Below are 16,136 nucleotides of genomic sequence, written 5' to 3' on the forward strand. Positions count from 1 at the left end.
AAACTTGGGAATACTTGATTATTTCTAAAACTATTCTAACTAGTGAAATGCAGTGTCTTAAAGATATTTTAAATAGACCTCATGTGATTTGAGGAGTGAATGGGGAAAGGGGGTGCGATATTTTTGTTTTACCATGGCATAAACAAAGTTTCTTTGATAGTGTTCATTGTTGAGTAGTATTTCCACATAAAAACTAAGTTTCTGTATTTCAGAAAGAAGTGAATTATTTTCCTTGGATGATTAAGCTAAATAGTATCTGTCTCTATGCTTAATAAATGATCCATTTTAACCTGTATCTCTTAATCATTCTTTGAATATCTCCTTTATTTGTTGTTTGGAATGCGTAAAAATCCTTTTAGCACCTAGCACACCTAGAATTAGTGTCCTAAACTCGTATTAGTTTATTTTTAAAAAGAGAGAAAATATTATAAAACTCCTATAATTTATGCTAACAGCTTAAATCCTTTTTGTATAGTGAGGATGTGATTATTTATGCAGCTTTCTGTAAATTGTCTGCTGTAGCTTTCTTCCGAAAACGAATATAAGCGAAATAGTCTTTTAAAATAAAGTTTACTTCAGTAGTTATGTATTGGACACTTGCTGTGTGCCAGGCTCTCCACTGCTCAGTGCAGATGACACAGAGGTGAATCTTTTCATCTTCATCTGGCTTTTCGTCTCCTTTCTATCTCACCACTGCTGTATTAGTTCAGATCTATTCCTACAATTTCCTGCCATTGGTCTTCCCTCACTGGAACATGTTCCACACTTCAGCCAAACCAAAGAGTTAGTATCCATCTTAACAGTTTTGGCAGACTCACATTGTTCTCAGAATAGAATCCAAACTCTTGAGCTTTACCCGTCTGCTGCCCTTTATCCCACCCGTGGCCACTTCTGTCTCCAACCATTCCAATCGCTTCACACTTCAAAGACAGTGTGTTCCTTCTGGCTGCATCGCCGGTCCTCCATTTCTGCTTGCTATGTTCCACTGACCTTCCTAAGCAAGCGTAAATCTTCTCTCAACTGTGGTCTGTTCATTACTTCTGTGTATATTGCTCCTTTCCTTAGGCACTTAACTCATTGTTATGTCTCACTTCCTACATAGGTGCTTCTAATCCAGTCTGTAGCAGCCCCAGAACCTGTGCCCAGCACATGGTAGACATCACATACATGTTTCAGATAGTATCTTTAATTGTATTTATTTTGTTATTTTTACCAGTCTGTAATTTTAGATTGAATACAAATTTTAGTCCAAGATACAAAAATGTGACTTCCATTAATCACATTAAGAACTTGTATTCACTGAAGAAGCAAAACCAGACTGACAATCTTGATGGACCAATTTTTTTTGAGAAGAAACTAAACTTTTCTGTTACATCGGAATGCTTCGGAGTGATCCAGAACTATTTTTTAGGGTCTATAAGCCCACTGTCATAGTTGTCATAACTACATCATCTATGTCAAAACTAAGAAAAGACCATCTGTTTTAAAGATCTTTTCCCAAGTCTAGCAAGGTACCTTGAGAATGGATCTGAGTTTAAAGCATCCTGGTTTAGAGAAAACCTCTACTGAAATGTAATAGGTAACCATGGAGGTTATCTATTACAGTCTCTTATTAGTGAAGAGCAATTCTCTGTAGAGTAAGGCATTGGATCTGTTGTAAGTATGGCTGGATAAGGTAGCCTGTATTGGTTTCCATTTCCCAGCCTACTTTGCAGGCAGGTGTGGCCATTGGCATAAATGTGGTGTTCTATGCAGTAGCTCCCATACTTGCTGCTTCCTCACCCTTCTTCTGCCTTACTGATGAAACATAGGTAATGCTATTTTGGCCCATCGGTTGAGGTAATTTGCAGAAGAGGAATGCGAAAGGTGGAGCCTGGTCCCTGACAGCTAGGTCCCTTAATCCTAGACAACCTACGTGGACTTTTGCATGAGACAGAAATAAACTTTTGTCTTTCTTTTTTGCCACTTATTGCAGGTTTTCTGTCCTGTGGCTAGACTTTGAACCCCCAATACTATAGTATTTTGGACAGGGAGTGTCTAGACTGGGGGCGGGGTGGGGTGCAGGAGGTGGGGGGCGGTGAGTAGGAACTGCCTAAAACCATGGCAAGTTCTCCAGAGTAGGCAGAGATTTGGTTAATTATAGTCTAAGAGGATTTAAATGTCAGATTAGCGTTAAGATTCTATAGATCTTTTTTTTTCCCTAACACCTACAGCACCTGGTCTTCCTAGGTGGTCTTCCATCCAAATACTAACCAGGCCCGACCCTGCTTAGCTTCTGAGATCAGACAAGATCGGGCATATTCAGTGTGGCATGGCCGTAGACCCTAGATCATTTTTAAGGTCTCTTCTAACGCTGAGAGTCAATGACTTTGAAGTGTTGAGCTTCGTTTTAATAAATTGCTGTATTTCATCATGTCTAAGACACACATTTTTGCATTTAATGTTTCTTATATTAGGATGTGTTTTATAAGACAACTTCACTTTGACATACAGGTAGAGCAGAATTTGACATTTGACCTTGAAGTTCCATAGGTATCCTCCAAAGTGGCTCAAGTTAGCAGGAGAAAAATGTTGGCTTCAAGTGAGCAGGTTCAAGTAACTAATCAGGATAAATAGTATAGAGCAGTAGCTGAATAAATCACTAGTTTTTGGTTCAGAAAAAGGCCACTTGCAGCTCAAGTATGCCAGTTTCTTCAGAGCCCTATCTGTAGTCTCACTCTGAGCTTTTTTTAAAGCTCAGATAGAGATGAGCTAAGCTATTTAGGCTTTAAAAAGGAACTAAGATAGCAGACGCAGTTGGTGAGATGATTCTTAATGGAAGCAGAAAACAGGATAGATAGTAAAGGTTCAAAATAATCCTCTTACATAATTCTTTAATTCTTATCATATGCTCAGAGTTTAAGAAGCAAGTAGTACTAATAAAAGGATTATATAAAAGAACAGCCTACTCTGTCCTCAGAGGCAGTCGTATTTCCTCTCCAATCTTTTACTTACTTCCATATTTTAAACAAATATATAACTATGTGAATAGTCTCTCTGACCCAAGTGACGCTGCTTTCTTTCTTGTACAGCTGTTTGGTTTTTTTTATTTACTTTTTTTTCCTTTTTTTAAATATCTGGCAAGAACAGCTTACATCTTCCAAAAGCACTCTCGGATTTCTCTCAGATCAATTTTTCAATTGGTTAAAACTTTCCAGTGTTTATTAGTTCTGTGTTTTTCCTGGAGACATCCTTATTGGATCTTCAACTTTTATGCTGCCAAATGGGCTGCTTGTCATCTAGGCGTAGAACACAGCGGTCACTTAGAATAGCTTTTTGTGCGCAACAGTCATATTGGCTGCTATTAGTTGGTATAATCTAAAATGTCAGTGTCATACACTGACATTTATTGTGTAGGAGTAACAGGAGGAAATCTCATGAAGGAATGGCACTTATATGTGGCCTTTGAAATGGGTGGGATTGATACAGTTTCCCATTTCTTCAGTGGCTAATCAAGGATGATGATTACTTGTGTACTGGGCGTATGGCATCTGGTACTCTGTGGATGTTTAATTATCCATTAGTTGCCAAGTTTCTGATCTTGTTCTTAAAATTGCTCTGATACTGATTAGACTTGGTTTTGCTAATAGACTGTGCTTTCAGTTTCACGGAGGAAAAAAAGGAAATGAGTTTGGCGATCAGCCAGTCTGTGCCACAGTTAGTTTTGAGAATAAAACCACCTGACGTTTTGAGAACAATCAGATGCTGGTGACAGACAGAAGCCTTCACTTATTCCTATTCCCCCCCTGTTTTCTTCCCTGAAAATTGTGAATCACTGATAAATGATCTTGGCTAGAATGGTATGATTTGGGCAGAGGAACTATAGTGTCACTCATGGAAGATTTTAGTGAAGGTCCCAATTTGGTATGCTGAACCCCATACTGAATGTTGACATTAGTTCATAATGGAAATAAATTCTTCCCTTACTACCTTAATTCTTTGCACATATATTTCTGGTTCTCTCACTCCTGGGCAAATGGTAAGATTTCACTTCCCAGCTTTCCTGAGGTTAAGTATTGTCCTATAGCCTGCTTTGGTGAAATACGAGCCCAACTGAGGTACATCATTTCTAAGCAAAAGCTTTAAGATGAGTAGAAACTTTGCTGTGGTCCTGTCCCAGTGTCTGGTGACAGTGGAAGTTTTTGTTGAGATGAAACTCCAGTCATTCTGGGTCCTGGTTGACCAGAGATGTGAGCAGGGCTCTTTCCCAACACCCCTAGCCACTGAAGTTTATTGTAGCAAAACAGCCTGTGCTGAGGGGTAGTATAGCAAGTGCTTATATTCCAAGGTCTTTACCTCTTTAGTAGTTAAGGTTCCAAACTAGCCTCATTAATAATAAAAAGGTCAGTCTCTTTCCATTATTGCTAAGCCTTTGAACTGTTAGTTGCTACCTATGTAGGCTTCTCCCAAAGTAAAGGTACTTCTGGATTTATACCAAGATCTTTACCTCAAATACTTTTTTTTCCACTTCTGCTCATCCTTGAAATGGACTATTTTAACTTTTACTGCTGCTACAAGTAGGGGGAGAGAAATCTGGAGGGAGTCTAATCTTTCTTGTCACTGCCTGCAGAACTGGGGTACAGGTATGGGTGAGGGGAGTGAGGATAGAGAGCACCTTGCCATCTGGGCAACAGAGAACAAGAAATCACTTTCTGTGAGTGGTTGGGTAAAGAGTAATTACTGTCCCCACTTTGCCCACTAGAGATAGGAGAAAAGATTTCTGTTAAGGCTGTGGCTATGGCAAAGGATTTGTGTTTCTGACATTTTAAAGCCCCAAATGCAACACTGGTTGTATTTCACATAATTCTAGGGGAAATAGCAGTACTGTTGGGCAAGAGTTTTGCTCCGTTATAGATTAAAGTGTCATCTATAGGCTGAGAACCTAACAATTGTTTATGTGTATTTTTTAAATAATGGAAACAGTGTTCTGAATTTCAAGCAGTCAACCTATAAAAGGACTTGCACAATGCGCTAATTTTCTATGAAGGGAGCTGTACAATAATTCCGCCTTATGTGTAGTTTTGCTTTCTGTGGTTTCAGTAACCCACGGTCAGCTGTGGTCCAAAAATATATATATTTTTTAAATTTGTTGGGGACGACATTGGTTAATAAGATTATAGAGGAAGTCTGAAAATATTAAATGGAAAATTTCAGAAATAAATAATTTATGACTTTTATTCTGAGTATCGTGATGAAATTTTTCACCATCCCATCTGGGACTGAATCGTCCCATGGTCAAATGTCTCACCTCTGTAGATGCTCCTGTCCTGTAGTCAGTAGCCATCTCGGTCATCAGAAAGAGGCTGCAGTCAATTAAGTTTTGTTATAGTATAGTGTTATGATTGTTTTATTTTTATTATTGTTAATTTTTCTGCATTTAATTTATAAATTAAACTTTAGCATAAGTATATGTGTACAGGAAAAATAGTATATATAGGATTGAGTACTATTTGTAGTTGCAGGCATCCACTGGGAGTCTTGGAACATATTTCCACCCCTACCCCTCCCATGTAACTGCAAAGCCTGAGAAGTCGTATTAGTTCAGCAAACAGTGTGTAAAGAGGACATAGATGATCACAGAACTACGTCTTGCCCCTTGCCCCCAATCACTACTTTGAAAATGGGCCAGTCCCCTAGCACCGTTACAGTAATGCAGGGGAAAATGATATCCTTACAACCTAGTTTCCAAAAGAGTTTTTAGTGTTTCCGAAGACCATCGTGCTGCACCAGGTGGGCTCTGCCTGGTGACACGCCTTCTGCTCACTCATGAGCAGGCATTTTCAGGTTTGTGCAACAAGAGCAGCCTCTGCTGCCTCTTGCTCTGGAATTACTTAAGAAACCTACCTCCTAGGGGGAGATTTATCCCTAATGTTTAATTATCCAAACAAATGCTAATTGGAAACACTGTGTGTGTGGGTCGGTGGGTAGGTGGTGGGAGGTGTTGCGACTCTTGAGACAGGAAGAGCCACATCAATTCCAGCCTACCCTATTTGCCATTTCTTCTTTATCTTCTAATGTTGGATGGAATTTGGGTAACTCATCTAACATGGCCTACCAGACCTACAATGAACAACTCAAGGCTAGAAACGCTTTAGTTTTCTATAGAGCATGCAGAAGCCTTCTGCTTTGCCATTTCAAAACAATAAACATTATGTCAACCACCAATGTGTAAAAGGGCCTGCGAAGACTCTTCCCTGTGGCTGCAGCTGTGCCTCACTGGTGCCTGCCTACTGGTTCTCTGCTGTCTTGCTGGTGTCAGATGAGGCCTCTGCTGCCTCAGTGCAACTGCCAGGGGTAGTTCAAGGTCTAGTCTTGTAGCCTGCACAAGGAGGCTGCCTGCTAAAAGCCTTCCCTGTGCCAAGGCCCAAATGGCTCTGTTTTAGATATGCAGCCCCGGGCCTTTTTAACATTTCATGTGCAGTTCTCCTGTAGAAACAGCCACTTACCTATGGACAAAGTTGCCATGAGCTGAAATTTTCCCATTCAGATTGAAGGTTTAGTTTTAGGCTTAGTCTTTTGCTCAGTCTGTGTTATTTAAAACTAACATCCCAACTGAAAAAGTGAGCTGGATTGCAGCATATAGGCTGCAGACCACCAGTGTGAAAAACATCTGGTTTATGCCTTGAACCAAAGTGCTGACCACTTCGTCCATGACAGAAGCTCCGGTTACCCCAAATGTGTTTTGTTCCTGCAGACTTTACTCCTTATTTATTTCTCATGGTTTATTGTCTAGGTAACATAGTTAAAGTTTTGAGAAGGCCCAATAAATAATTCAAGATTGCTCTTCAGAGTGGCTGAGCTGCTTGTTAAAATACATATGTTCTCCTGAATCGGTGATTTGTGACTGGCCACTGCCCGAAGCCCCATGTGCTTCCTTGGGTTGCTACAGCCACTGCAGCCTTTTCTGGGTGATTCCTTGGACCTCCCCAATGATCCAGGCTGAAAGGTAAATGCCCGGCTCACCAGGGGCCTGGTCTCTGGGTCTCTGCTCCAGTGCTGTGGCCAACACATGTTCAAGATTGGTTAACTCTTTTGAATATTATTCTTACCTTCTTAATCTTTCTGGTTGTGAACATATGAGAAATAAGAAAAAGATGGATAGATTATCATAGATGAAATTGTAGATGAATTATAATTACAGATGCTATAATTATAAGATTTCATCTATAATTATAGCTGAAGGCTAGTTTGAAGGACAACTGTGTTTGAGAGACAGACCTACCCAGTCACTGCAGTGCAGAAACAGGGTGCTCACCTGCTAGGGAGACTGGAGCTCGTGTTGTCTGAGGGCAGCACGGCTCGGACTACGGGGAGGTGAGTGAGGCACTCGCCTCAGAGTAGGAATTTAAGGGGTGCCCCTCAAAACCTCAGTGATCAAGGTAAATACCATTTAATGAATTATTTTTTAAAATCAGAATTAATACAGGAAAGCCATGAAGAACACAATACCAAAATTTAAAAATAAAGACAGGGTCAGTAGTACTGAATTTTCCCTTTGCCTTAGGTGTCAGTGTGGCTGAACAGGCACTGTTACGGATCCTATCTTAAATTTAGTACCTGAGGCACATGTCACCGTCACCTCACCCTAGTCCTTGTCCAGCTAGTTCTTCCTAAATTTATGGAATCCATGATGTCAGGGGTCCTCAACCCCCGGGTCATGGACCAGTACTGGTCTATGGCCTGTTAGGAACCAGGCTGCACAGCAGGAGGTGAGCGGTGGGCCAGGGAGCCAAGTTTCATGTGTATTTGCAGCCGCTCCCCAGTGTTAGCATCACCGCCTCAGCTCCACCTCAGGTCATCCAGCATTAAATTCTCACAGGAGCACCGGTCTCTGGTGCCAAAAAGGTTGGGGACTGCTGCATTAAGTGACTTTATTTCTCCTGGGTGAATTGGGTAAAAGGACAGAAAAAGGACAGGAATGTTATATTAACTGAACACCTTCTACATGGAAGGAATAAACAAGTGGGATTTAGAAGCAATATTCTCCATGACTTAAAAGTTCCATTTATTTTCTATAAAGGCAGTGTTAGCTATCTGAGCAGAAAATGCAAAAGCATAAATTAAGGGTTCAAAGTTAAGGAAAGTCTGCTCTTAGTTAGAGTAACAAATTGCGTAGTTGGATATGAAGGTAACTGGCCCTGACAGTCCACCAATTTTACTGATCCGCTTGGTGAGGCAGGTTCCATTCTCAGAACTCTCTGCTACATCCTGGCTACTCTAAGGGCGGTCAGTCCATGGACCAAGGCATCAACATCACCAAGGAGATGCATAGAAATATGAAATCATAAGCCCCACCCAGACCTACTGAGTCAGTCTGCATTTTTACACATGAGATCCAGTTGATTTCTACTTGTTTTCTAAATAATTTAAAGTCCAACTCTGTTGTGGCACTTCCATAGCCTTCCTTTTGAAATCTACCAGACCATCCCAGTTTTCCTCCTGTTTAAAGAGCTTCGCAGAAATTCTTTATGCTCTTAGGAACCTGAATGCCAATTATTAGGTATACTTGTACCTAATTGAACATCAGATACGATGTTCTTTACTAAACTCAGTGCTGGAGGAGGCTGAGTTTGCAACAGATAGATTGTAGGAGTTAATTTAAGAATTTAAGCCTGATTGTGAAAAATAGTAATATGATGAGGCTTAGGGGTAAAACTGTTAACTACCCAGAATGGTTTTTACAGGACCTAGAGATTTATGAGAATAACAATAAAACATGTCGATGATTTTTTTTGTTGTCAACTGCTTTATTTTTTTTTCTTTAGAATAATATAAACTTTGTTGCTTAGATATTATGCATATGTCTTTTTTGTTTTAAAGTCAAGATAGTTTGGGTTTTAAAACCTAGAGAGCTGAGCTGTTGTGATTTGTGAATTCTTAAAAATGTTCAAAAAGACTGACATGATTTTTTTTTAAAGCTATAAATTATAACTATTTGTATTCAAATCTTAAAAGACTAATATGCCATATACTGACATAAATAAGTAAGATTAGGGTTCTTTAGTAATGAAACTAGTTTTCACATATGATTTATAGAACATATTTTTTATTTCATAATTATCAAGTGGGGTAGCAAGTTTACTTGTATAAAGTTTCAAATTATTGAGCTGGGTATTGCAGGTAATTGGAGGCTGTAGAAGATACCTACTGAAGTGTTAGCTTCTACTGAGTTCATGGTTCACTTGGCAAATAAGGCACACAACTATAGTATTATCTAATAGTAGTCTGCTACTAGCAACTAATTTGACCAAGTCATGCAGCTTATTTCTTAGAGTAGTGTCCTCATTTGTAAAATGAGGAAGTTTGAATTGGATCTCTAAAATGTCTTCTAGTATTAATATTATAATGGTAATGAATTCAATTATATGATAATGATTTAATATGATAATGATTCAACTTTTGGGGTGTATCCTCTGTAAGAAATAATGGAATTTTTGTCTTTGGGGAATAAACAATCATTCTTCGTAAGCTAAGATTTAGAAAATAACCTTACTTATTATAAAGGTGTTTAAATACCTAAAATCTCATACTAGTAGTTCTTTTCACCATTTCTTTCAGTACATATTTATCAATTAACTTTATAAATCATTACAGAAATGCATATTTTGGTAATCTTTTTATTCAAGAGGAGCTATCCTATTATATTCTCAAATCTTAATAAGTTGGGAATTTGTTCTCTCTTGTCCAAAATATTCTCTGAAAAAGATCTCTTTCTTTGCCCAAATGGCTCTCTTAAAAAGAATACTTTGCTACTTCTACTTTGTTCTGGTAGACAATGCTATTAAAAGACAGTTTGATAAATTAACCCTTGGAGTGAGGACGATTTATTTCAACCTTTTTCTGTTTTTTAAAACTCTTTGATTATGCTTTAATAAAAAAGTTCCTAAGATAGTAACTTTGGAGGCTTTCCAAATTACACTGCAATTACAGAAATATAAAGGCATTGCTTCATGGGTCTGGTGAGAATAAGTCAGAAAATAAGTCTAGCATGTAGTAGAAATTTAGGTACTATTCTTAAAATAGGAGAGGAATGAAATTGGCCATAAGAGAAGATGGCTAACTTTTTAACTTTATTGACAGAATTCCTGAGATCAGGCAGGTCAACCCTTTCCCGTTCATGCCTTTATCTTCATAGTGATGGTGACTCGAAGCTGTTTCCCTTAATGATGGTGAAGTTGGCCTTCTAACTAACCTTGGAACTGATAAGCTGAACTTCAGAATATTTTTGGTATCCAAATCTCTGTACCATTAATACTTTGCTCCATCTGCAAAGGTAGAAAAGACTTCAATATATGTATTTCCTATCAAGACTGGTCTCAGGTATTTCTTCTGAATACATTTTTAGTGTTATTTTTTTAGATAGCTCTTCTCAGCAGGTTTGGAATTCATTTGTTTTTGTGAATTAAAAAAATTATAAAACCAAGTGTACTAAACAGTCATATGAAAGTTGAATGGTTGATAATTTCTTTATTTTTGATACTCTTCGTAAACTACTAACTTGTAGATCTAAAATATTTAGACTTTAGTGGAATTTCACAACCATTAGGAATGTTTTACATTACAATGACCTGGAAAAATGCTTGAGAAACGTTACTGAACAAAATACAGACGCTTTAAAAGCAAAACTCAGGATATATATTTATTATATACTTATATACATTGCAAAGAATCCTGCCCTTTAAAAATTTTTTTTTTTATCAATTTGGCAAACTGTATCAAATGCTGTAAAAGTCCTATCACTAATGCTTTTATTTCCAGGAAGTTTTCCCAAAGGAAATAATCAAAAGAAGTCAAAGATTGCAAAAATGTCCAGTGTAGTGATATTCTTAAGAGAAAAACTAGAAGGAACCTAAATGTAGAATGATATGTAACTGGTGGTATAATTTATCCTTTCATACATTTATTTTAAAAATAACTTAAAATCTTTTGACATATGAATCATTGACTTTATTCAGTTTTTAGCAGGGTATTTTGTCTTTTTTTTTTTTTACAGTGTATTGGTTAATGAAATCCAGTAAGTTTCAGGTGTACAATTTAACAGTAAGGCACATATATATTGCATTGTGTGTTCATCACCCATAGTTAGATTTCTTTCTATCACCACATATTTGACCCCTTTTATCCCATCTACTTCCCTCCTCCCCCCTTCCCCCTCCTCTCTCCCCTCTAGTAACTACTAATCTATTGTCCATGTCCATGAATCTCTGTCCTGTTTGTTTGTTGCTTTTAGGTTTATTTCCCACATGTAAATGATATCATGTGGTTTTCACTGGCTTATTTTGCTTAGCATGATTATCTCATGGTCCATCTATGTTGTCATAAATGATAGTATTTCATCGCTTCTTATGGCTGAGTAATATTCCATTGTATATATGTACCACAGCTTCTTTATCTAGTCATCTATTGTAAGATACTTCAGAGCAGGTTATTTTAAAAAATAATCATCTTTTATATACTTTGGAAGAAGATGCTCAGGTAGTGAAAGCTCCATCAATTGAATTTAATAAATCTGTTTATACAAACAAGTAACTTCCATGATTTTTAGTAAATATTTCTGTTTCCAGTGCTCATATTTGCTTATACCAGAATCTCTTACATGGCCCTCATGGAAACAAAGGTGTAGCGTATTTAATGCTTTTTGAAATTGTACTCCACACACGTCTGAAAAACGAATAAATGTAGTTCTTGATTTAAACATTTAGCTTGAACATATATCATACCCAAGGATTAAAAAATCTTAATTTGTTTCATAAAAGCTTTTATTAAGGTGCTAGCCAAAAACCTGTTACTTCAGTAATTATTAACTAAAGAGGAATGATAGGGAAAAAATGACTAATTTACATTTTCCATCAGTGTATAAACCATACAGCCCTTATTTTAGGTTTCAGTCTCTTTTTGAGTGTCTGTGTGTATGTGCGTGTACACTCATATGTACACGCATGAGAGATGCTGAGGTAAATGCAGCCTTTCTTCTTCCTCCAGTACAGGTTAGTTTCAGGACATGTCTCTATTCTCCTGTGGTATTCAGGTCACTGAAGTTGGAATACAGAGAAAAGACTGCAAAATAGATAAATGAGGTCTACTCTTAATTCACACATTTATAGGTAATAGAATGTCATTGTTTTTTTTCCTCACAGATTATTTTATTCAGAACAGAACTGTGACATCTGATATAAAATATCAGGATTAGAAAGTTAATTCAAGTGAATGTTTATCTGTGCCTTATGTGCAGTCCTGGCTTGAACATTTGGGCCTTTCTTAAGCACTTCAGTTTGACTAAAAGCATAATAAAACTTTAGTTATTTGCAGAAATCCTTGGATTCAAAAGCTTTCAGATTTTTTTTTTTATGAATTTTAGATGTCTAATAGTTTTCAGCATATTTACAGCACTGTGCAACCATAACCATAATCTTCAGGACATTTTTATTTCCCTCAAATGAAACACCATCCCAATCAGCAATCATTCTTTGTTCTTGTCTCTCTTACCTTTTCTCAGCCTTAGAGAATCACTAATCAACCTTATATCTCTATAGATTTGTCTATTCTAGACATTTTCACATAAATAGTTTCACATAAGATGTAGTCTTTTGTCACTGGCTTCTTTCACTTTATATTATATTTTTCAGTTCTGACATTGTGTCTGTGTTGTATTATGTATCAATATTTCATTCCTTTCTGTTACTGAAGAATATATTCACTTGTATGCATATACATTTTATTATCTGTTTACCAGTTAATGGACATTTGGGGTTGCTTTCACTTTTTGGCTATTAAGAATGTTTCTCTTAAGAATCATGTACATTTGTGTACAAGTTTTTGTGTGGACATTTGTTTTCATTTCTCTTTAGTCGATACTGGAGAGTAAAATTGCTGTGTCATACAGTAGCTGTTCAATATTTTGTACTCATCTCCAACAGAGTACCATTTTATTAAGGATCAACAACTTTTTTTTTCAACTTTGAAAATGGAATATGTTCGAGATGGGGAATGACCACAGGGAAAAGAGAAATGCCAACACCTTAAGTCTGCATTCATCTTTAGCTCATTTGCTGTGCCTGCCAGAGAGATTGGTCTGGTAATCACTATCCATGGAAACAACAGGGGACCCTTCTGAAAATGAAAAGGGCATTATTACTAATTCTGTTGGGACAACAGGTATAAATTGGGACTGTCTTGGACAAATTAGAACCAGTGGTCACTCTGTCAACCAACAAGAAGGAATGCTATTGTCAAATTTAGCTTCTTCCTCTTATGACAAAAATCACTGGGAGTAGGGAGGAGACATCTCAGATATGAAGTCAGTCACAGGGGCAATTTGAACAGTGCTGCTGTCTTGCATTCTGCCCATTCCCTCAAATGAAAAAGTATTTTTGAAAGGGGGATGATACTTTAGCTAATAATTGCCCATCTGCATAGTTGTAGGTTCTAAATGTAAAAGTAAAGTGATTGAAATAATCCAGTGCTGAATTGTTAATTTTTCTAATATTTACTTGAGTTAAACATTTTATTTCTTCCAGGGAACAAGAAGCCATTTCAACTTCAAAGCATCTTAGACTAAGAAACTTTCAACTGTGCTGAAAAACTTAGGAAACGGATATTTCCTTCCTTCCTATTTGAAAGAATTTAAAGAAGAAATAAAATGGCAGAGGTTTAAAGTTAATATTCAGGATGAATGATGATAATTCAGATGACAAGACAGAAGATAAACTGCAGTCCTTATTAATCAGTGATAAAAATGGAAACACATATACATACAACCAAAAATCATCACCTACACAAAACTCTTTACCCAACAATGTGATTTGGAATTCTGCCAACCCAGATGACATGGTGGTTGATTATGAAACCAACTCTGCTACGGACATTGGTGAAAATATTTCTTTAAATCCTGAGTGTGTTGATGTACATGCTCACCAAAAGTCTTCAAGTGATTTTATTAGTAAGGCGGTATTACATATGCATAAAGATTCCACATGTCAGCCCTCTGCACAAGTTGTAAATACAGAGGCACCCAAGTACTTGCCTAACAATGACCATTCCCTAGAACCATTTCAGGACCAGAGTGTTGAGACATCTTTGCCTTTTGTGTGGAAACCTAATGATGATGATTTGAACTGTACAGACTACCCAGCTGCCTTACAGTTAAACCAAACATTTGACACGAAAGTGGAAAATGTTAACTGCACCTTCATAACACATCATGCCACTGGGAAGAGTCAGTCATTGCCTACCACTGGAACTCTGCTGCCAACTGACTTAAGTGGAAGTAAATCTTTATCCTGTTCCATTCATGCATCTTCCAGTTCTGATAAGATACATGTGAAAGCAATGAGTTATGATAGAGACAGCTTTGAAAACCCTCAAACTATAGCAGCAGAGGCCCAAGACACAACTTACACAGCATTTTCTGATGTAGTGATGCAAACTGATGTTTTTGTTCCAGATGTTGAAAATCAGTGTCAGTATTCTTCAAGAAATGTCACCAGTGAGTACACAGATGGGTCACAGCAAAGACTAGTAGGAGAAAAAGAGATACAAGCCCTAACACCAGTTTCTGATTGCATGGATGTTCCCAATGGATCTGTATTACAGGAGTTCTTTTGTTTATCCAAAGATGAACCAAATAGTGAGACACATTCAGAGAGCTCATATGGGCAAAAGGAAATGGGCCAGAATCTAACAGAAACAGTGTCTGATTGTCTCATAGATGATGACTGCCCTTTACTGGTGCTAGCTTTAGATAAAAGTAAAGCCCAAGTGTTGAACCCAGAACATAAAGTTTCCGTGGCTGAAGACACACAGACTGCCTCTAATGAAAAGGATTTGGAAACCCAAAATTGTACTGTAGACTTGATACCAAGTAGCCCATCAAGACAAAAGGTGGCTTCCCCTTTTGAATTTACTTGGGATACAAATGATGTGTTCATGAGCACAAATAACACAATTTGCATGTCCACACCAGTCCTGGAACCCACGAATGCAACCTTTTCTGTTTCACCTATCGAAGGGACAGGGAAATGTAGTAAAGTGGAGAAGAGTCGAGAGCTTAGAAATGTACCAGCGTTGAAGGGAGTACCTATGAACATGTCTAAACCTAATCTAGGAAAATCAACAACCAAAACAAATACCCCTATAGGCAGCAAAGTCAGAAAAACCGAAATTATAAGTTACCCAAGACCAAACTTCAAGAATGTCAAAGCAAAAGTTATGTCCAGACCAGCATTGCAGCCCAAAGATCCTTCTTTATCAAAGGTCTCACCCAGACCTCGGTTAACCAGTGCATCACCCTCGTCGGTGGCTTCCTCAAGACAGTTGACAGTTTTGGGCAAAACACCAAGATCTGACTTGAATGCAGACACAAAAGCAGAAATCCTAATTAACAAGACACATAAGCAACAATTTAATAAACTCATTACTAGCCAAGCTGTGCATGTTGCAACTCATTCTAAAAATGCTTCCCACAAGGTTCCAAGAACAACATCTGCCGTGAAATCGAATCAGAAAGATGTTAGCAAGGCAAGTTCTGCTAATTCAGCATGTACGACTCCGTCCGTGGCTACGTTCCTTCAGAAGATCAAAGGCATATTCCCTGTTAAAATGGGAAGCACAGAAGTTTTGGAAATGACATATGCTTCCAACAGCAATGGGATTAGCCCTGAAAAGAAGGGTGAAAGTGAAAATGGAACTCCAATGGAGAAACAAGAGCTAAAAAAGGAAATTATGAATGAGACCTTTGAGTATGGTCCTCTGTTTTTGGTAAGTGAAATTTTTTCCTGCTTCAGGGAATGGTGGAGGAAACAGCGGTATTAGCAATTACATTAGTCACTGATAGTCAATAATATTGCAAAACTAGGTGTGCAAAATCTGCTTTCAGGTGTTAATATATTATTTAGTAATTCTTTTTTCTGCATTTTAGAATGTTAATTGGAAACCTGCATATTGGGGAAAAAAATCCTGAATTCAGTATTTGGTACTGAGTATTAATGTACCTTTTAATATAATAGCTAAAAGAGCAGGTAAATATTTTAGTGTGATTAGTTATTTGAAGCTAAACATCTGATTACATTTTATATTTATGAAAAAGTTTGTTTATGAAC

At 37.5% G+C, this 16,136-nt stretch overlaps 1 protein-coding gene and 1 pseudogene across 7 annotated transcripts in view; one reads left to right on the forward strand and one right to left on the reverse strand.

The window, feature by feature from the left end:
- The window catches only part of MTUS1 (microtubule associated scaffold protein 1), a 134,111-nt gene that overhangs the window by 25,961 nt on the left and 92,014 nt on the right, over positions 1 to 16,136 (forward strand). For all 7 annotated transcript variants that reach the window (XM_039839294.1, XM_039839292.1, XM_039839293.1 and 4 more), the window contains one exon: positions 13,557 to 15,795. In XM_039839294.1, the coding sequence (XP_039695228.1) occupies positions 13,708 to 15,795 (2,088 nt within the window). In that variant the 5' untranslated portion in view covers positions 13,557 to 13,707. The remainder of the gene's footprint in view (positions 1 to 13,556; positions 15,796 to 16,136) is intronic.
- LOC120583945 (uncharacterized) lies at positions 2,205 to 2,323 on the reverse strand (annotated as a pseudogene).

The sequence above is a fragment of the Pteropus medius genome, unplaced genomic scaffold (assembly GCF_902729225.1).
Source record: "Pteropus medius unplaced genomic scaffold, Ma_sr-lr_union100, whole genome shotgun sequence".
NCBI classification, from domain to species: domain Eukaryota; kingdom Metazoa; phylum Chordata; class Mammalia; order Chiroptera; family Pteropodidae; genus Pteropus; species Pteropus medius.